The sequence below is a fragment of the Schistocerca americana genome, chromosome 7 (genome assembly GCF_021461395.2).
Source record: "Schistocerca americana isolate TAMUIC-IGC-003095 chromosome 7, iqSchAmer2.1, whole genome shotgun sequence".
In the NCBI taxonomy this organism is placed as follows: domain Eukaryota; kingdom Metazoa; phylum Arthropoda; class Insecta; order Orthoptera; family Acrididae; genus Schistocerca; species Schistocerca americana.
In genome coordinates, this window is record NC_060125.1 from 593,245,016 (window position 1) to 593,267,731 (window position 22,716).

Here is a 22,716-nt window from a genome sequence, read left to right on the forward strand (position 1 = left end):
TGACGGTACCCTTGTCTCTGATGAACGCTCTCTGTCGAGGACTTCATATTTGGGTTCTATTACTTAAGAACACAAACATTAACCAGCTACATGAATATTTTCTATCGTTTCATGCTCTTATAGTTGTTGGTGTGTAGCACTTAAGTTATGTTGTTTTCGGGACAACTACGTGCTGGGACATGTAATCTGACTGTGGAGTTAAATAATGGACACAACACACAAAAGGTTTTCTATAAAATTTATTTCTTTTTAGTTTACAAAAATGAAAGCACAAACAAATTCTGAAAGAATATTCTGTCCCAGTCATCCAGCTACCTTTTGTAATTCACTGCACAAAATACTGTAACAAATTGTCTTTGGCCCTGCTCATGCGCCCAAATCTAGTACGGAAGTATGCTTCACGCTTCAGACTTTAACAACAGCTTTCCCTAGGTTCTCTCCTTGCAGCATGCCAACAAAGGCTTTGGGAGTGTTCTGGAAGCCGTCGGTAACAGTCTCGTGGTACTTGATTTTCCCCTCCCTGATCCACTGCATCAGCTGTCCGATGCCCTCTCCCCAGCGGTCGTGCCATCGGATGTACATGAATCCCTCCATGCGGAGCTGCTTGAATATGGCTGCGTGCTGGATGATGGTAGCCTTCGGGAGATTAGACTCGTTGTATCCAGATATCGCGCCGCACACGGAGATGCGACCGTACTCTCGCATGCTGTTGATGATTGCGCTGCTCATCTCGCCGCCCACGTTGTCGAAGTACACGTCGACGCCGTCAGGTGCCGCCTGCTTCAGCGCCTCTGTGACGTCATTCGTCTTGTAGTTAAATGCGTGATGGAATCCCAACTCCTCTTTCAGCCACTTCACCTGCGGAAGAGAGGCCAGTTACGCAGCTAGAAACGTGAGTTCTCAATTTTCGTAAATGGTTATTGAAATAGTACTAACTCATTTTGCTTTGTAGGTGACTTCAAAATCGTTCGAGGCGAATGTTTGGACTGTTCTTACTAATAGGTCCACAGTCAACACCTTCCCCTTTCTATCTCCATAAATAGTACCTCTAAAGTGTGGTAGATTTTTGTACTATATTATTATTATTATTATTATTTCCAATTGCGCTTTATTTTTCATTCTGGAATAATAAGGAGCAGTCAAATAGAAATGAGACAGATGGGAAAAAGTAGATCAACTGTTTATTATTTCAAAATTAATCAACGTAACTGTTAACACGTTTACTCCACAGTGAGACAAAATCGTCGTTCCTTTCGTGGATAAGCGTTTGCGATTGCCTACAGAATCTTGGTTATACTGAGGTGTGCATCTCTCCATCCGAAGCAAATTGACAGTCAAGAATATCTTTCTTCAGGGCTCCGAAAAGGTGGAAATCGCATGGGGAGAGATTTAGACTCTATACAGGATGTGTGAGGGTCTCCTAGCGAAACTTCTGCAGCGAAATCGAAGAACCTTAGCAACATGTGGGCCTGACCCTTGGCAAGTTGCCAAGTCCTTTTTTTTTCCAGTGGACTGCAGAAGTTTCTCTGGGAAGTCCTCACACATCCTCCATACAGTCTCAATCTCTCCCCATGCGATTTCCACGTTTTTGGAGCACTGAAGAAAGACATTCGTAGCCGTTGCTTTTCTTCGGACGGAGAGGTGCACGTCTGGTTACAACCAAGATTCTGTAGGCAACCGCAAACGTGTCTCCATAAAGGCAACGACTGTCTTGTTTCCCAACAACAAAGATCACGAACGAAACAAGTTTTTGTGCTTTGTAATTATTTTTGACGCGCTGAAAACATAATATAATTTTTGTGCGGTACAAAATCTCGGCGTAAGGGCAGACACCGACAGATTCACAGATTTTCGCACTCAGGTTGCTGTAAATCATGATTCACTTAGTTTCATAATAGAAAAAATGTCTTTCACACAATTATGCCGGTCGAAATATTGTAGCACTTTTCCAACCTCTTTATGGAGACTTGGAAATTCTACGAGAGGAAAGCAATGTAGACGTCCTAGACAGTTTTAACGCAAAAATATTTCTCATTAGAACGGGAACTACCTTTCAGGTCAGTCAGTTACAGTTAATTGCACATACACAGGGGCGCTTTCAACTGAGACGGCAAACGTTCTCGAGAACACCTGTAAGACAGACAGACTGTCGTAGGACACTATCCTTGTAATTCTTTCATGGGCACAATGAATTCTTCAAACCTCGCGTTTTCCTTAACAGCAGCGAGCTTAGGGTTGGTTGGTTGGTTGGTTTGGGGAAGGAGACCAGACAGCGTGGTCATCGGTCCGAGCTTAGGGAATTGGACTGTGTTTGTCTGAATATGTCCCTACTATAATCCGATCTTCTTTTTGAATGCATTCCCATAAAATCAGAAGAAAGATGTTTCTCTCTTGCAATGTCTTATTGTGGGCAGTGTGCAGTCAAGTCCACTTAAAATACTAGGATGATCTACTTTTCAAGCCTCCTCTCCAAACCCCCCCGTCCTCCTCTTTTTCATAAATTCAGCAATAGCGTATCGACTTAATCGACGTACTTTGTAGTGATATATAAAGTCTCCATACCTTCGATCAGTTCCATGGAAAACTGCTACAACTGAGAGTGGAATAATGTGAGCGACTTCAGCAACTTTACTACTCGTACCATTCATTTCTACCAGTGTGGCATGCCTGTACATGTAGCACAAAAAGCTTCTTGATCTGCAGAACAGTGAATTCCGTCTGTCGATTGTTGTAATTTTTCGCTCTTTCATTGTTCGCTAATTCTTTAAATTGTTTCTGCATGGTATTGTAATATACAAGAAACTGATATAGGCATGCGTATTCAAATAGGGAGATATGTAAACAGGCAGAATACGGCGCTGCGGTGCCAATGCCTACATACGACAGAAGTGTATGGTGCAGCTTTTAGATCGGTTACTGCTGCTACAATGGTAGGTTACCAAGATTTGAGTCTGGTGTTATAGTCGCCGCACGAGCGATGGGACACGGCCTCTCTGAGGCAGCGATGAAGAGGGAATATTCCCTTACGATCACTTCAAAAGTCCATCGTGGATATCAGGAATTCGGTAAAACATAAAATCTCCGACATATTTGCGGCCGGAAAAAGATCCTGCAAGAACGAGACCAACGACGACTGTACAGAATCGTTCGACGTGACAGAAGTGCAATCCTTCCCCAAACTGCTGCAGGTTTCAGTGCTAGGCCATCAACAAGTGTTAGCGTGCGAATCATTCAAAGGAACATCATCAATATGGGCTTTCGGAGCCGAAGGCCCACTCGTGTACCTTTGATAACTGCATGACACAGAGCTTTACGCCTCGCCTGGGCCTGTCAATACCGGCATTGGACTGTCGATGACTGGAAACATGTTACCTGGTCGGACGAATCTCGTTTCAAACTGTATCGAGCGGATGGACGTGTACGGGTATGGAGACAACCTCATGAATCCATGGACGCTGCATTTCAGCAGGGGACTCTTCAAGCTGGTGGAGGTTCTGTAATGGTGGGGGTGGTTGCAGCTGGAGTGATATGGGACTACTGATACGTCTATATACAACACTGACAGATGACACGTACGTAAGCATCCTGTCTGATCACCTGCATCCATTTATTCCCATTGTGCATTCTGACAGACTTGGGCAATTCCAGCAGGACAATGCGATACACCACGTGTCCAACAGAGTGACTCCGGGAACACTCTTCTGAGTTTAAACATTTCCGCTGGCCACCAAACTCCCCACACGTGAACGTTAATGAGCGTATCTGGGATGCCTTGAAACATGCTGTTCAGAAGAGGTCTCCACCCCCTCGTACTCTTACGGATTTATGGACAGCCCTGCAGGATTAATAGTGTCAGTTCCCTCCACCACTACCTCACACATTAATCGAGTCCATGCCACGTCGTTTAGCGGCACTTCTGCGTTGTTGCGGGCGCCCTACATGATATTAGTCAGGTGTACCAGTATCTTTGGCTCTTCAGTTTAGTTTCACAGCAAATTTGCTGTACCCATCACTTATGCAAATGCATAAGACATATTGGGAATAATAATCCCTATCTTCTGTCATCCCCATTCCTTTTTAAAGGCTTGTGACGATGGATTGCTAGACTGCTTATTTTGTGCTAACAGCCACTGGACCTGTGAACGTCTGTCATACCACAAACAAATAGCGGACGGTAGACAGCGCTGACACCATGATTCTGCCCAGCTGTAAAGAGTCGCGCCGACCAGCTTATGACACACTGCAATACTACACTACTGGCCATTAAAATTGCTACACCACCAAGATGACGTGCTACAGACGCGAAATTTAACCGACAGGAAGAAGATGCTGTGATATGCAAATGATTAGCTTTTCAGAGCATTCACACAAGGTTGGCGCCGGTGGCGACACCTACAACGTGATGACATGAGGAAAGTTTCCAACCGATTTCTCATACACAAACAGCAGCCCAACCGGCGTTGCCTGGTGAAACGTTGTTGTGATGCCTCGTGTAAGGAGGAGAAATGCGTACCATCACGTTTCCGACTTTGATAAAGGTCAGATTGTAGCCTATCGCGATTACGGTTCATCGTATCGCGACATTGCTGCTCGCATTGGTCGAGATCCAATGACTGTTAGCAGAATATGGAATCGGTGGGGTTAGGAGGGTAATACGGAACGCCGTGCTGGATCCCAACGGCCTCGAATCACTAGCAGCCGAGATGACAGGCATCTTATCCGCATGACTGTAACGGATCGTGCAGCAACGTCTCGATTTCTGAGTCAACAGATGGGGACGTTTGCAAGACAACAACCATCTGCACGAACAGTTCGACGACGTTTGCAGCAGCATGGACTATCAGCTCGGAGACTGTGGCTGCGGTTACCCTTGACGCTGCATCACAGACAGGACCGCCTGCAATGGTGTACTCAATGACGAACCTGGGTGCACGAATGGCAAAACGTCATTTTTTCGGATGAATCCAGGTTCTGTTTACATCATCATGATTGTCGCATCCGTGTTTGCCGACATCGCGGTGAACGCACATTGGAAGCGTATATTCGTCATCGCCATACCGTCGTATCACCTGGCGTGATGGTATGGGGTGCCATTGGTTACACGTATCGGTCACCTCTTGTTCGCATTGACGGCACTTTGAACAGTGGACGCTACATTTCAGATGTGTTACAACCCATGGCTCTACCCCTCATTCGATCCCTGCGAAACCCTACGTTTCAGCAGGATAATGCACGACCGCTTGTGCAGGTCCTCAACGGTCCTTTCTGGATACAGAAAATGTTCGACTGCTGCCCTGACCAGCACATTCTCCAGATCTCTCACCAATTGAAAACGTCTGGTCAATGGTGGCCGAGCAACTGGTTCGTCACAATACGCCAGTCACTACTCTCGATGAACTGTGGTATCGTGTTGAAGCTGCATGGGCAGCTGTACCTGTACACGCCATCGAAGCTCTTTTTGACTCAATGCCCAGGCGTATCAAGGCTGTTATTACGGCCCAAGGCGGTTGTTCTGGGTACTGATTTCTCAGGATCTATGCACCCAAATTGACTGAAAGTGTAAATACATGTCAGTTCTAGTATAGTATATTTGTCCAATGAATACCCGTTTATCATCTGCATTTCTTCTTGGTGTAGCAATTTTAATGGCCAGTGGTGTAAATGAAATGTCGTGCTGTACCGGGTACTTCCAGAAAGGAATGATCAAATGCAAGGCGGACCGGACCAAGCCTTGGCCTGCAAAGCAGCCAGCACGAAGTGTGGCAGGCTGCGGCCGGCCCTGGTATAGAACCTTGACTGACTCCATTTGTCACGTCTAAGCATTTAGAGTATTCACCATACACCTTTATGGTTGCAGTATGACTGGTACGAAGATCTTTCAATAATGATACTAGGTACTTCTAAACCCCAAAATCATTGAGCACATGCCTCTACTCGTCCCACATGACACAATCAAAGGTCTTTTTTATAATCTAGGAAAAAAATTTAAGCAGGGCACAAAATTCACGACATTTTCCAGTTACCTGCCTCAAATTCAGGCTTGTCTCTAGTAGTTTTACTTGTGACAGGACGTGCTTGTTCTGCAGAAATCTGAGACTGCAGGAAGAACGGATGCAGTCCAGTTTTAGGCATTCGCCAGTCTGCTTGGTGGCATTCTCGATTCAAGTAAACAGAATATCAGGTACCATGTCTGAATTCATGTAAATGTTCTCTTCCTCGAAGTTACGTTCTTTGCAATACAGTGTAGTGAAACCAAAATGGGATAGTGTCTTACCTTAGCGTCTGATCCCGCGAAGCCAATTACTTTGCACCCCTTGAGGCGCGCTATCTGCCCAACTATGGACCCCACAGCACCTGCTGCCCCACTGACTACGGCGACCTCTCCCTTCTTTGGCTTGCAGACCTCCAGCAGTCCAAAGTAGGCCGTGATTCCAGGCATGCCCAGCACCCCCAGAGAGAGGGAGAGGGGCAGCTCCCCCAGGTCTGGCACCAGCATGGCCGGAGACATGAAGTAGGGAGCGTCCGGCCCCACGTCGGCCACGGTGCGGTCGCGCCACCCCCAGTAGCCGACCACGTACCGCCCCACTGGGAAGTCCGCAGCACGGCTCTCCACGATGCGGGCCACCTGTGGGCAAAGGATAATATTCTGTTACCTGCATATCACTGCATAACAACGAATAAACACCTCACCACAAACATCTACATCTACACAGATACTCCACAAGCCACTGTACAGTACGTGGTGGAGTGTACGTTGTACCACTACAAATCGTTTCATTACCTGTGCCACTCGCATATAGAGCGAGGGAAAAACGGTTCTCTACATGCTACCGTATGAGCCCTAATTTCTTGTATCTGATCATTATGGTCCCTGCGTGAAGTGTATGCTGGCGGCAGGAGGATCGTTCTGCAGTCAGCATCAAATGACAGTTCTCTAAATTTTCTCAATAGTGCTCTTCAAAAAGAACGTCTCCTTCCCGCCAGGGATTCCCATTTGATTTCCCCAAGCATCTGCATAACATTTACCTGTTGTTCGAACATACTGGTAACAAATATAGCACCTCGCCTCTGAATTGCTTCAATGTCCTCGTTCTATCAGACCTGATGTGGATCCCAAATACTCGAGCGCTATTCAAGAACAGGTTGCACCAGCATACTGTTTGCGACCTCCTTTACAGATGAGCCATACTTTCCTAGAGTTCACCCAATGAACCAGAGGCTATTATTCGCCTTCCTTACCAAGTCCTCACAGCTCGTTCCATTTCATATTGCTCTGCAACGGTACACCCAGATATTTAAACAAGGTGACTGTGTCAAGCAGGATTTATGCTGCATCCGAACATTACGGGTTAGGAGTTTCTATTCATCCGCATTAACTTACATTTTCTCACATTTAGAGCTAGCTACCATTCATCACACCAACTAGAAATCTTGCCTAAGTTATCTTGTAACCTCCTACAGTCACTTAGTTTCGACACCATGCGGTACACCACAGCAATCTTCAGTAAACAACACCAGATTGCTGCCCACTGCGTCCGCCAAATCATTTATGTATACTGAGAACAATAGCGGTCTTATCACACGTCCCTGGGGCACTGCTAACGGTATGATGAAAACTCGCTGGCTGTTAGTTAAGAAACCTTCGAGCCACTCACGCATCTATGAATTTAATGTATATGCTCGTATTTGCGTTAATAGCCTGCGCTGGGACGCCATGTCAAATGCTTTCCGGAAATCTGAAAATACGGAATCTGTCTTTTGGCGTTCATCCATAGTTCGCAGTATATTACGTGAGAAAAGGACAAGCGATGCTTCTAAAACTATGCTGATTCGTGGGCATTATCTTCTCGGCCTCAAGAAAATGTGTTATATTCGAGATGAGAATATACTCAACAATTCTGCAGCAAACGGCAGTTAGGGATATTGGTCTCTAATTTTGCTGATCCGTTATTTTACCTTCTTATGTGCAGTAGTCACCTGCGCTTTTTTCCAGTCTCTTGGCGAGAGATCGCAATAACTGCAAGCTAGGTAGGGGGCCAGTGCCTTAGAGTACTCGCTGTAAATCCGAATTGTGATTCCATCCGGACCTGGTGACTTATTTACTTTCAAATCCTTCAGCTGTTCCCCAACACGCCACAGATACGTATTACTGTGTCGTCCACGCAGGCATCTGTCCAGTGCTCAAATGACGCTACGTTTGTGCGATTCAGCTGCGTGATCGATTTCTCGAATGCGAAATTTGAAGCTTCGGCTTTCGTTTTGCTATCTTTAACTGCCACAGAAAAAACTGGTCAACAAGGGAATAAATGAAAGCCTTAGATATGCTTCGCGATTTTACATGGGGCCAGAAATTTGTCAGGTTCTCTGCCAGACCTTTTGCAAAGGTATGACACTGGCAGTTGTTGCATGCTTCGCGCATTATCTTTTCACAGACGCACGAATCTCTACTAACCTTTGCTTGTCGTTATTTGTGCGCTCTCTGACTTAATGATATAATAACATTTATTTCTCTCTCTCCTTTGTTTATTTGTAACATACCTATCCTTTATTGTTCTTAAGTGCTAATTTGTATATCTGGAATAGTCACACCACTAGCAGAAGATATATTGTGATGCTCTTCTGTTAGAGATTCACGGCCTTAAGTAATATCGCTGCAATAGACAGACTTTCATTAGCACAGATATTGGACTGCCCAGGCCTAGAATAACCTTAAACGTTAAAACTTATGCCTACTTCAGGCTAAAGGATAGCCAACACTTAAGGATCATGTTTCGACGAAAATCGAGAAAAATATAACTTGTACAGATTATTGCGCTTGTCTTACTTCCCAAAAGCATATTTTCTTTATTTTTCACTTCTCATGACGCGTTTCGGTGTCAGAATCATCAGATCTTACTTCGATAGATATTATCTTCTCACTTTGTGAACATTCCTTCATATCACTTCACTTACATCATGAAGAAATGTTTATAAAATGACAAGATACCTTGTATCGAATAAGACCTGAAACACATCATGAGAAGTGAAAAATAAAGAAAATGTATTTTTTTGGTGACCAAAACAAGTGTCATATGAAACTATAATATTCCAGAAGAGACCTTTTCAATTGTCAAACACACAAGCGACAAATGAAATTTTCTACCAATGCTGGGGTTTGAACCCAGGTCTTCTGCTCACTAGGCAAATGAAACTAACCACTGTGCACAGTGCTTAGCGCATCTGCCTAGTAAAGCCTTGATACAAATTTTCATTCGCGCTTCAGTCTTCATATATATATAGCATAGATGTTTGGGACTAGGAACCTTGTGGTTTTATTTGATTAAAGCACATATGCCTGGGTTTCAGACAGGTCCTCCCAGGTCGTTTGACACCGAGATGCTGTTCCAATACAGTTGGCGAGCCTCTGCAATCCTCTTCGACTTTAGGGGAATACCAAGTGAGTTGAGGCGTAAATGGGAATTGTAATTGAGGAGAGAAGCGTGCTGGGGTAGACTGTGCAGTTGTGCAAAAACCACTGTGCCAGGGTGGCGTAGTGGCTAGTGAGCAGGAGGCCCGGGTTCGAATCCTGGCCTTGGTGCAAACTTTCACTCGTCGCTTCAATCTGCATATACATACACTGAAAACCCAAATAAAATGGTATAGGGACGCATATTCAAGGAGATATGTAAACAGGCAGAATACGAAACTGCGGTCGGCAACGCCTATATAAGTCAACAAGTGTCTGCCGCAGTTGGTAGATCGGTTACTGTTACTACAATTGCAGGTTATCAAGATTTAAGTGAGTTTGAACGTGGTGTTACAGTCGGCGCACGAAAAAAATGTGTGTGAATTCCTAAGGGACAAAACTGCTGAGGTCATCGGTCCCTAGACTTACACACTACTTAAACTAACTTACGCTATGGGCAACACAAATACACACCATACCCGAGGGAGGACTCGAACCCCTGGTGGGAGGAATCGTGACATGGCGCCTGTAACCGCGCGGCCACACCGCGCGGCTCGGCGCACGAGCGATGGGACACAGCATGTCCGAGGTAGCGACGAAGTGGGCATTTTCCCGTATGACCATTTCACGACTGTAACGTGAACATCAGGAATTCGGTAACACATCAAATGTCCGACGGCGCTACGGCCGGAAAAAGATCCTGCAAGAAAGGGACCGACGAGGACTGAAAAGAATCGTTCGACGTGACAGAAGTGCAACCGTTTCGCAAATTGCTGCAGATTTCAATGCTGGGCCATCAATAAGTGTTAGCGTCCGAAACATTCAATGAAACATCATCGATGTGGGCTTTCAAAGCCGAAGGCCCACACGTGTACACTTGATGACTGCATGACACAAAGCTTTGCGCCTCGCCTGTGTCCGTCAACACTGACATTGGACTGTTGATGTCTGGAAACATGTTGTCTGGTCGGACGAGTCTCGCTTCAAATTGTATCGAGCGGATGGACGTGTACGGGTATGGAGACAACCTCATGAATCCATGGACCTTGCGTGTCAGTGAGGGCTGTTCAAGCTGGTGGAGGCTCTGTAATGGTGTAATGGTGGTCTAGATACGACTCTGACAGGTGACACGTACGTAAGCATCCTGTCTGATAACCTGCGTCCATTCATGTCCATTGTGCAATCCGACGGACTTGGGGAATGCCATCAGGACAATGCGACACATCAAATGTCCAGAATTGCTACGGAGTGGCTCCAGAAACACTCTTCTCAGTTTAAATATTTTCGCTGGCCACCGAACTCCCCACAAATGAACATAATTGAGCATATTTGGGATGCGTTGCAACGTGCTGTTCAGAAGAGACCTCCACCCTCTCGTACTCTTACGGATTTATGGACAGCCTGCGGGATTAATGGTGCCAGTTCCCTCCAGAACTACATGAGACATTAATCGAGTCCATGCCACGTCAGGCTGCGGCACTCCTGCGTGCTTGCTGGGGCCTTTCACGATATCAGGCAGGTGATTCTTCAGTGTATATAAAGACGAATGTAATCATTAGTGCCAAACATGATCACAGACCCCATGAAAGACTTTTTGACTAGAGTGCTGAGAAAGGACTTCACTGCCAATAATGATCCATATGCAGCATATTTACTATCGTTACTGCAGAAAGTGATACAGCAGACATTTGCGTGATTCATTTATTCCATTCATGTTACGAAGAACTTGCAATAAAAAGAACATCGTTCCGTCTAAAAACCATATGTGAGTAAATATCTCGGAAGCTGACAACACTACATCCAATAACGAGTACTTAAATCTCTTTACCTGTTATTTACACAGTTTGTTCATCCAGAGCCACGAGTAATTTGGGGCAGGTGAGGAGGAAAAGCATGTCAAAATAACTTCACCTGTGACCCGATCATGGTGGCGCCGACTTGGTGCATGTTCTTGTACGCCCTCTGGTAGGGATCGACGCTGATGTAGACTGCCTCGGCGAGTATCTGGCCATCGCGGAGGGCCGGCAGGTCCTCCTCCTCGATGCGGAAGTCTTCGAGCCGCGGCTCTCCCTGGAACACGCGGGCGATCACGATCCTGCGCGCCTTGACCATGACTGATCGTTCTGTGTCGGAGCTCCCTCCCGGTCGCTCCTTTAATACGGTCTTCCGACCTTGTTTAGCGCCGTACGTGTGTGGGCTACGTCACCGCGTTTAGCTCCGCGCCCCGCGCTTCATTGCGCAACGCCGGTTTTGCTCTGCACAGTCATTGTCGAGGCTACGCTGATCGTTAAGAGCTTAGTGACTGGCGTAACGTGCGACACATTCTGGCGGCAAGGGACAGCGCTTGAGGTTACCGAACTAAAATCGTTAATATTTCACAATGTTGCGTCACCGCCATTCTCCTATATAAAACATTGCGAATTTAAAAAAAAATATTCCGTATTTTGAGAGGTGGCAGTAGCGACCAAAACACGAAAAAATGTCCAGTAAACATAGGCTCTAAACACATACCTTAGGTGCTCTAAGCATTTGTTAATCGTCGCTGCTGTGAAAGACTTCTCTTGTACTGCAAGTTCTTTGCTATTAAGAAAGACATAGCACAGTCTAATACATACGTACCGTCACCATACACTCTGGTGCGAAAATCGTTATCGTTTGACAGTTGTAGCAACGCTAGCGCTCAGTCGGTGAGAAAGCAGTCACATGCGTCGTAGGCATAATGTTTGGTTGTAATTATTTTCTACTTAATTAACGAAAAGAACATATTTTTGTGTACCAAGAGACATGAATTATCATGAAATACATGTATAAACAGCCAATAACACTGCTTTATTGACATAAGCTATAGCTTACTCACGAAGAAATACTTTCGAATATGAGTATACTTGGAGCTTACTCCGCTTTAAGCGAGAGAAATTAAACACGTATTTCATGCAAGAGAAGCATCTATTACTATTGATGTTTGTTATTATCATACGCACTCTCCTTGATACTTAAAATTTTTCATGGAGTCTAATGATTCGCCCATTTTTACACTTCGGTCGACTTCCTAACACACGAATATTTTTGTAAATGTTATTACTTTTGCTTCAAAAGCGAATGTGTTGAAGATTCTTGCCGATCGTGGCTCAGATTTATCAAGTATGGAATTGGTTTCTTCATTCTTGGGAAACAGTGTTATTGCTTTTGACGATTTATTATCATACATGTCGAGCTTTCTCTTAAGCTACAGTCCATGGTGGCTTATTTGGTGCGTTAAATAATGTACGTATTACATTCTATACAGGTGACCCAGGTTCCATATTCACTGATTTGGATGAGAATGTAGGGAGCAAAACTCCGCTTTGTTTGGTATACTTATGACGTCAACAGATCCTCTAGAGTTTATTATCAATTTTTTTGTTAATAAAGGAGAACGACATTATTCAGTAAATATCCGAACGTTACAAGAAAATCGTAAGTAAACTGTCCTGTAATATACCGTTTCATACCTCCAAGTATCCTTAGGAAATTTTCCTATCACAATTAAAGTTCGATAACTGTTTTCGATTGCTATCTGCAGCCGTCTTCAGATCGTTCAAAATATGAAAAGGCGGTGAATAAGCATTGGAAAGCATCGTCAGCTGTAGTCATGCAACGACATACATTCGTAAGTACCAAAACAATACTTGTACGTAGTTGAAAACGTCACCGTGACATTACTTGCAGTAGTATAACGGGTATTATCGTGAGAGCAACATATCCGGCGGTTCCAAAAACGATCAGCTGTTCCGTAGCCTGGCTTACACAAGACTGATCCTTTGTGGCGTATAACGTAGTCATCTTTATAAAACATGTACAGATTGAAGGATAATATGAGAACGCTGCACAGTACAAGTCTGACAAGGCAAGTTCTCTCGTGATTCTTGAACAGAGTATTCGCTATTACAGTGTGAAATGTACTGCAAAACTCAATTAGTCTTTCTCCTCTCCCGTTCCTTCTGCCAAGCCCATAACACCACGTAAGTCTTTCTTCTATTCTTTCCCCTACAACGGCGTTCCAATCACTCACGATTATTAGAATTTCATCTCCCTTTACGTAGTGAATTACCCGTTCATATCTTCATGTACTTCTTTATTTGTTGCTGTTGGTATGCTGGCGAATCTGATAAGAACAACCGTATCGCGTAACTGCCCACAGCAGCCAACTCTCTGTTCTAGTTTCCTGTTCACAACGAATCCTACTCCGGTTATATAATTCTCTGCTGCTGTTGATATTACCATATATTCGTCTAACCAGATATCTCCGTCGTCTTCCCATTTCACTTCCCTGACCTCCCACTATATCCTGATTTAGCCTCTGCATTTTCCTTTTACATTTTCTACGTTTCCTGTAACGTTCAGACTTCTGGCATTCCATGCTCCGACTCGCACAATGTTATCCCGTTGTTGGATATTCCATGTGTCCTTAAGGTCACCTCCACCTTGGCAGTCCCCTCCCGGAGATCGGAATGGGGGACTGGACAGAAATCATTTGCCAACGAAGAGACCATCATGACACTTTATCAGCTTGATCATACCTTATTTGCTTTTAATGAAGAGGTTTTCATTGCCTTCTGCATCCTCATTGCTGATTCTTCCGCCGTTTTGGGATAGTTTCCCACGGCAAGGGCAAGAGAGTGCCTGGAACCTCTGTCTGCTTCTCCGCCCTCTTTATTGTTTATGAACAGTCAATGAAAATTGTAGAAAGGTAGGAAACTACGGAGGTGGAATCTGGATAAGTTAAAAGAAACAGAGATTATTGAGAGTTTCAGATGGAGCATTAGCCAACGTTTGACTAAACCAGGGAGAGGAAATACAGTGGAAGCCGAATGTGTACCAAATGAAAAATTAAACAGTGAAGGCAAAAGAATAACTGATATGTAAAGCGACAAGACTTAGTAGAAATCCTGCGAAAACACAGGAGATTCCGAATTTAATTTACGAAAGAAGAAAATAATAAACTGTAGCAATTAACGCAGGCGAAAAGGAATGTAGACGTCTAAAAGTGAGACATGCAGAATGTGCTAAATGGTTAAGCAGGAAAGACAAGAGAAGAAATGCAAAGCTGTAGAAGCATGAACGAATAGAGCAAAGATAGATACCACCTATAGGAAGAATTAAGATACCTTTGTAGAAAACGGAAGCAGCTGTATGAATGTTACATAGCAAGCTAGTGGTAGGCAGAGAAAGGGAAGCTGAAAAATGGAAGGAGTGCGTAGAGGAGTTCTAAGAGAGAAATTAACTTGGAAACAATATTATAGAAAGGGAAGAGGAAGTAGATGGATCTGAGATAGGAGATATTATACTGCGAGAAAACTTTGACAGAACATTGAAACGTGTAAGTCCAAACAAGGCCCCTGGAGTAGACATTTGCTCCGAATTATTGGGATCCGTGGGAGACGCAGCCGTTACGAAACTATTCCATCTTGTGTACGACATTTATGAGACTGGCGAAATACCCTCAGGCTTCAGGAGGAATGTGACACTTCCAATTCCATATGAAGCACACGCTGACAGGTGTAAATATTATCGAACTATCAGTGTTGAAGGTCAGAGTTGCAGAATACTGACCGAATTACACGGAAGTGATGAAAGTCGTGGGACAGGAATATGTAGATATACAGATGGTGGTAATGTGGCGTACTCCAGGTATAAAAGGACAGTGCGTTGGCGGAGCTGTCATTTGTAGTTAGGTGATCCCTGTGAGAAGATTTGCGACCTGATTATGGACGGACGACGCGAATTAACAGACTTTAAAACGCGAAATGGCAGTTGGAGCTAGACGCTTGGAACATTCCATTTCGGAAACCGTTCAGGAATTCAGTATTCCGAAACCCACAGCGTCAAGAGCCTGCTGAGAATACCAAATTTCAGGCATTATATCTCAACGAAGACAACGCATTAGCCCACTGCCTTCACTTAACGACCGAGAACAGCGACTTTTGCGTAGAGTCGTCAGTGCTAATAGACAGGCAACACTGCGCGAAATAACCGAAAAACATATCCGTAAGGATAGTGGGGTGTAATTTGGGGTTAATGGGCTATGGCAGCAGACAACCGACACGAGCGTCTTTTCTAACGGTGCGACGTCACCTGCAGCAACTCTCCTGGACTCGTGACCATAATGGTGTGCGGTGCGTTTACGTGATCACTGACTGGAAATGGTTATGTTCGGCTACTTGGAGACCATTTGTAGGCATCCGTGGACTTCATGTTCCCAAACAACGACGAAATTTTTGTAGATGACACTGCACCCGGTCACAGAATCACAACTGTTCACAATTGGTTTGAAGAACGTCATGGCCAATTCGAGCCTATGATTTGACCGCCCAGATCACACAACATGAATCCCACGGATATTAATCGGACATAGTCCAGATGTCAGATGGTGCACAAAATCTTGGACTGGCAACACTTTGGCAATTACAGACGGCTACAGAGGCAGTGTTCCTCATTGTTTCTGCAAGGGGCTTTCAACGACTTTTTGAGTGGATGCCAGGTCCAGCTTCTGCACTACTCCAGGCAAAAGGAGGTGTGGCACAACATTAGGAGGTATACCATGACTCTTGTCATCTCAGTCTATTTACAGAAGATTGGGATACGTTGTAGAAGCCATCCTCGGGGAAGGTCAGTTCTTCTTGTGCCACGGAAAAATGGAAATGAGCATACGGCATCATTGGCCGGGAGCCCCCATCTGGAGAAGTTCGGCCGCCAAGTTCAAGTCTTATTTCAGTCGACGCCACACTGGGCGACTTGCGGGTCAGTGATGAGGATGAAATGATGATGGGGACAATACAACACCAAGTCCACGAATGGAGAAAATCCCCAACCAGGCCCGGAATCGAACCTGGGCTCACTGCATGGGAGGCAAGCACATAACCTCCCAGTTGAGCAGGCGGACTGTTCCTGGGAAATTTTGGACCACGCGAGGCAACACTGCCCTTAAAACTGCCCTCGCAAGTGGCAAGATAACTAACATTGATGTGGATGCGGACAGGACATCCAACCTCACGAAAGACGGCGCCATCGGCACACGGGACGAGCTAGTAGACGTGTTTTGATCCCTCAGCACTGTCTAGCGGCCGCTGTCGGCTTTATCTGGCTCGCAGACCGCACACTTTCTGTGCGAAAATGGATGCGATTAAAATAACTGCGTAAACTCTGTTAGCAACTGGCAAACAACAGTCTATAAAATCGCCAAGGAAATTCTGGGTTCTTATGTGGCTTGAACAGCAAATTTCTGAAAGAGGATTACTACATAACGCTGTACAGCGATCGGAGATACACACAGTAGAAGTTACTCGTTAACTCAATTGAATTTTCAACCCATTTTAGTTTTTATGTTGAATACAGTGAAGGCACAGTGTCTAATGTCAGTTTATATGCCAGTGTCACTTGGATTTCCGCTCCTCCCATATTCTATAAAGCCCTCAACCCCTAGAACGCCACACACTCCAATTCGCCTTTCGTATCGTCATTCCGTTCCCCACATGGATCCTCTATGACCTCCTCCCCTTCCCACATCTTCTTCTTTTCCTCGAACATATTTGCACCCTGTACATCGTTTGCTGACTCGATCCCCCACCCCCTGGTATCTTCTATCCTCTCTACCCCCAGCCTGTCACCACGCCTTTTCCGTTGTGTCCCGCCCTCTCTCCATTTCCACACCCTGCACCTCCTTTCTCAGCGTCTACTCCTACTGCATGATGAGCTTCACACTGACCTCCACCCCTCCTATCAAAGCGCCACCTTCCCCCATCCTACTCCTCAATGCTCCCTCTCCCCTCCTCTTCCCTTCCCTTGAGCGGTTTTCCTCCCTCCTGGACCCCCTCCCTTTCCCGTGCCCCTTCTGTGTCTCTGCACTCCCTCCTCATTTACCTTCCCACTCCATCTCCCACCCCGACCGTCTCCTGCCAATCCCCCCTTTTTTTCTTTTTCTCCCACCCCTTCAGCCTCCTCCCCCACTGTACCTCCCTTGCCCCTCTTTTTCCCTCCTCTCTGGCCTCCTCTCCCTCTTCAGGATCCTGCCGGCAGTTTGTATTCTTCATGTGTGCCCCATCGCTTACAGTGATCTTTTAAGTGTCCCTCATTCTGTCTGTTTTTATACTGTAGCTGACTTTTAACTTGTGCATGTGACTCCAGTGTATTTTAAGTGCTCCCTGACTCACCAACTGTGTTCTTTTAATTTTATGTGTACTTTTTTTAAGCTGCCCCCCCCCCTCCCCACCAAATGAACGTTCCCATGTCAGTGTATCCTTTACCTCCAACTGTCTCCACTTATTATGTTTTTATGTCCCCCTTTTGCCGCCTTTTTCTGTATAGTTTCCTATTTTTATTTCATTGTAACGTCACTCGGCTGAAGAGCGGCGGACTGTGCCCATATAGGGCAGGGGGATGAAACCACAATAAAGAAAAAGAAATTTCAGTTTGCGCATATATAATACCCATATTTTTTATGCTGCGCTGACCACTAACACCCTGAAGTAACAAATTTCATCACATAGGTTTCAAGATGACGATTCGTTACGTAATTTCATTGAAATGGGAGAAGAGATTCTTTGAGAAGCTGCTCACTATCGTAAAAAGATATTTATCGGTGAAATACAAAAATGAGAATGTCATAATCCCAGATATTGATATATATATTTTACAGAAAGTTTCTTAACAGTAAAAACTTCCAGAGGGGAACTTGTGTCTACTTTCAGACACACACCGGCAGTCACGTTCAGATTTCTGTTCACCAGGGAATCATCCCAGTCGTTGGCCTTTCCAATAATAACTGCAGAAAATAGATCATTTATACGAAATAACATCGCTTTTGAGATAATTTATCTATCAAACGAAAGAAAAAGACTTAAAGACGTAGAACCTTTAAGGAAACATAGGGCGAAAAGATATTTTGGTAGGAGGTAGTGGACAACTAGAACCTGCAACATCAGCCATCATCACTCTGAGTGCACGATGTTATCAACTATGCTACAGCCCCAACTTAGCAAGCGTATACAATACGCACTATCTAGACACTGTATCTATAAATGTCATTATTTGAAACTTAATATGTAAATCATACCAAAAATACTCGATTTTGATAAATCATCATTCTGTCGTAGCATTGAAATGGTATACGTTCGTAGTCATTTTATTATAACAAATCGTAGCCAAAACGACGCATTTTCGAGGTATCCACAATTCGCTGAGGCTTTGAAACAGCTTATATTCGTACAACGTAGTCTACGAGAAAGAAAACTGAACACATACCATGTTTACCGCCATACAGTATGGCACCTCCATGCTGTGCTTGTAACATAAAAATAGGTCGCACCTCACTGGCCACATTCTCCTCCACCATTCAAAAATCCGACATGCCACATACGTTATTTCACGCTACGCAGTGTAGTGGGACGTAGAATTCCATACTGTGACGTCACCAGCTCCTCGGCCGCATGCATTTTCACATCCCGTGGGACGATGGCTTAAGATTTATCTTAGAAGATAGCTTAGAGAAACGCAAACCTACGTTTAAATTATTTGTAGTTTTACAGATGTCTTCTGACAGTGTTGGCTTGAATACATTCTTTTAAGTTCTAAAGGTAGCAGGAATGAAATACAGGGAACTAAAGATCGTATACAGCTTTTACAGAAACCAGATTGTGGTTATTTGAGCCTAAGGACATGAAAGGGAAGCAATGGTTGAAAAGGGAGTGGGGCAGGGTTGTAGCGTATCTCCGGTGTTATTCAATTTGTTCATTGCGCAAGCAGCACAGGAAGCCTAGGAGAATTTTGAAAAGGGAATTAAAATTCAGGAAGAAGAAATCTTAACTTTGAACTTTGGCGATGACATTGTAATTCTGTCAATGATAGCAAAGGACTTCGAGGAGCAGCTGAAAGGAGTGGATAGTCCCTTGAAAAGAGATTACAAGATGAGCATCAACATAAGTGAAACAAGAGAAATGGAATGCATTTGGACTAAACAGGAGGATGTGAGGGAATTAGGTTGGGAAATGAGACACTGAAAGTAGTTCTTAATTGTTAATATTTGGGCGTAAAGGAACTGCCGATGGTTGAAGTAGAGGGAATATGAAATACCAACTGGCTACAGCAAGGAAAGCATTTCTAAAAGAAGAGGAATTTGTTAACATAAATCATAAATATTAGTTTTCGGAAGTTCTTTCGTAAGGTACTTGTCTTGAGTGAAACCTTGGAGAGAAGCGGAGAGTGGACATTAAGCACTTCAGACTACTTTTGAAATGTAGTGCTAAAGAAGAATGCTCGAAAAGAGATAGTTGCACCATGTAATTAATGAGAAATACTGAATCGAACAGGAGAGAAAAGAACTTTATGGCACAACACCACTAAAAGAAGGGATCGGCTGTTAGGACACATTCTTAGGCATCAATGAATTGTCAACTTGCTGTTGGAGGGAAGTGTGTGTGCATGGGGTGGGGGAGTAAACATTGCAGAGTTTGACCAAGAGACGAATACAGAAAACAGGATCAAATCGATGTAAGTTGCAATTGTTATTCAAAGGTGGAGAGCTTTGCACAGGATAGACTAGAGACGAGAGCTGCATGAAGCCAGTCTTCGGATTGAAGACCACAACAACTACTTATGTTACAGTCGATTCTGCATAGCGATTTATGCCCAGTTTCACTGCTAAACATAAACATTTGTAAACTCAGCAAGATTTACGAAAAGAGTATACTGTCGTGCAGTGATTTCAAATTAAATAATTTCGTTGTGTATGTGTTGGGAAGTAAATTTTGCTTTTCTTAATTTGCACTAATTTTCTTTAAAGAATGATGAATATTCGAGCAGTTAGTGCGACGTTTTCCAAGTTAGAAGACTGTTATGGAATTTGCACAACAGACTATACTCAGCCGGCCGGAGTGGCCGAGCGGTTCTAGGCGCTACAGTCTGGAACCGCGCGACCGTACTGGACCAAGTTCGAATCCTGCCTCGGGCATGGGTGTGTGTGATGTCCTTAGGTCAGTTAGGTTTAAGTAGTTCTAAGCTCTAGGGGACTGATGACCTGAGAAGTTAAGTCCCATAGTGCTCAGAGCCATTTGAACCAAGATTATACTCTTTACGTGAATTACGATAGGAACAGATGCTCGATACGAAATATCATTGACATCGGGAGATTGTGGAATAAAACACTAGTCACACTCTTGTCTGACAGTTCTGCATATTGTCCATAGCTCCTTGTTTTTACATAACTGTCACCGTTTAATTTTTAATACGAACACTGTTTGCGAAAATTACATAAAACAATTTGATATCTTCCCATAAATCGAGAAGGTTGGACAATGTTCAAAACAAAACGAAATGTTGTTACTGTCACTTCGGACTCTCATTTCGAAATTTGGAAATTTGTGGTAAGTGCTACCGGACCAAACTACTGAGATCATCCGTTCCTCAGCTTACACACTACTTGATCTAGCTTAAACTAAATTACGCTAAGGAAAACACACACACCCATGCCCGAGGGAGTAATCGAACCTCCAACAGGGGTAGCCACGCGAACCGTGACAAAGTGCCCCTGGCCACGCGGCTACCCCTCGCGGCACTCTCATTTGAATAATGCTCATCCTTATTGTACTTTCACCGTAGAAGTTGTGTTTGATTGCTTTTGCGGCATCGTTGTAGTCGATGGAGCTGGAAATAATATGAGGGTCGCTCGAAAAGAAATGCACCCTATTTTTTTAAACCCATCTTTTATTCTACATGTTTGAAAGTTTTACAGTGTGTAGATACATCCTTAGGAACAATATTTTCATTTCTCCACATAATTCCCACCCCTCTCAACTGCCTTACGCCATCTTGGACCAGCGCCATTATACCCGCACGGTAAAATTCTGGACCACCCTGTTGGAGCCACTGTTTGGCAGCGTGCACAAGGGAGTCATCATCTTGAAACCTTGTTCCACGAAGTCTTTCAGTTTCCCAAAGAGATGATGGTCACATGGAGCCAGGTCAGGATTGTAAGGCGGGTGTTTCAGTGTTGTCCATCCAAGTTTTGTGATCGCTTCCATGGTTTTGTGACTGACATGTGGCCGTGCATTGTCGTGCAACAGCAAAATATCCTGCCTTTGCCGATGTGGTCGAACACGACTCAGTCGAACTTGAAGTTTCTTCAGTATCGTCACATATGCATCAGAATTTATGGTGGTTCCATTTGGCATGACGTCCACAAGCAACAGTCCTTCGGAATCGAAAAACGCCGTAGCCATAACTTTTCCAGTAGGTGTGGTTTTGAATTTTTTTTCTTGGGTAAATTTGCATGATGCCACTCCATTGATTGCCTCTTCGTCTCTGGTGAAAAATGATGGAGCCATGTTTCATCACCTGTCACACCGCACCCGTGGTCTCCGAGCTGATAGTCCATGCTGCTGCAAACGTCGGCGAACTGTTCGTGCATATGGTTGTTGTCTTGCAAATGTCCCCATCTGTTGCCTCAGAGATCGAGACGTGGCTGCACGATCCGTTACAGCCATGCGGATAAGATGCCTGTCATCTCGACTGCTAGTGATACGAGGCCGTTGGGATCCAGCAAGGCGTTCCATATTACCGTCCTGAACCCACTGATTCAATATTCTGCTAACAGTCATTGGATCTCGATCAACGCGAGCAGCTATGTCGCGATACGATAATCCGCAATCGCGATATGCTACAATCCGACCTTTATCAAAGTCTTAAACGTGATGGTACGCATTTCTCCACCTTACACGAGGCATCACTACAACGTTTCACGAGGCAACGCCGGACAACTGCTGTTTGTGTATGAGAAATCGGTTGGAAACTTACCTCATGTCAGCACGTTGTAGGTGCCGCCAACGGCGCCAACCTTGTGTGAATGCTCTGAAAAGCTAATCATTTGAATATCACAGCATGTTCTTCCTGTCGGTTAAATTTCGCGTCTTAGCACGTCATCTTCGTGGTGTAGCAATTCTACTGACCAGTAGTGTATTATTATTATTATTATTGTTATTACTACTGAAACATCCCGGCAGATTAAAACTGTGTGCCAGATAGGGTTAACCTAAGCGTTCAAATGTTCAAATGTGTGTGTGTATTCCTAAGAGACTTAACTACTGAGGTCATCGGTCCCTAGACTTACACACTACTTAAACTAACTTATGCCAAGAACAACACACACACCCATGCCCGAGGGAGGACTTGAACTTCCTGCGGGAGGGGCCGCGCAGTCCGTGACATGGCGCCTCAAACCGCGCGGCGAACCTAAGTGGCTT

General features: G+C 44.5%; 1 protein-coding gene across 1 annotated transcript; it reads right to left on the reverse strand.

Moving 5' to 3' along the window:
• Positions 1-224: 224 nt before the first annotated feature.
• LOC124622182 (prostaglandin reductase 1-like) lies at positions 225-11,557 on the reverse strand. The gene is made up of 3 exons (XM_047147828.1): positions 11,357-11,557; positions 6,275-6,625; positions 225-858 (listed from the first exon to the last, which is right to left on the reverse strand). Exons 1-3 carry the CDS (start codon positions 11,555-11,557, stop codon positions 406-408), a joined length of 1,005 nt encoding a protein of 334 aa, XP_047003784.1. The 3' UTR covers positions 225-405.
• Between the last annotated feature and the right edge of the window lie 11,159 nt (positions 11,558-22,716).

Coding starts and splice junctions, on each gene's coding strand:
- LOC124622182 (XM_047147828.1), bottom strand. CDS start 11,557: ATGGTCAAGGCGCGCAGGATCGTGATCGCCCGCGTGTTCCAGGGAGAG. Junction 6,626..11,356: donor CCACCATGATCGGGTCACAG/GTGAAGTTATTT, acceptor CTTTGCCCACAG/GTGGCCCGCATCGTGGAGAG. Junction 859..6,274: donor TCGCGGGATCAGACGCTAAG/GTAAGACACTAT, acceptor TCTCTTCCGCAG/GTGAAGTGGCTGAAAGAGGA.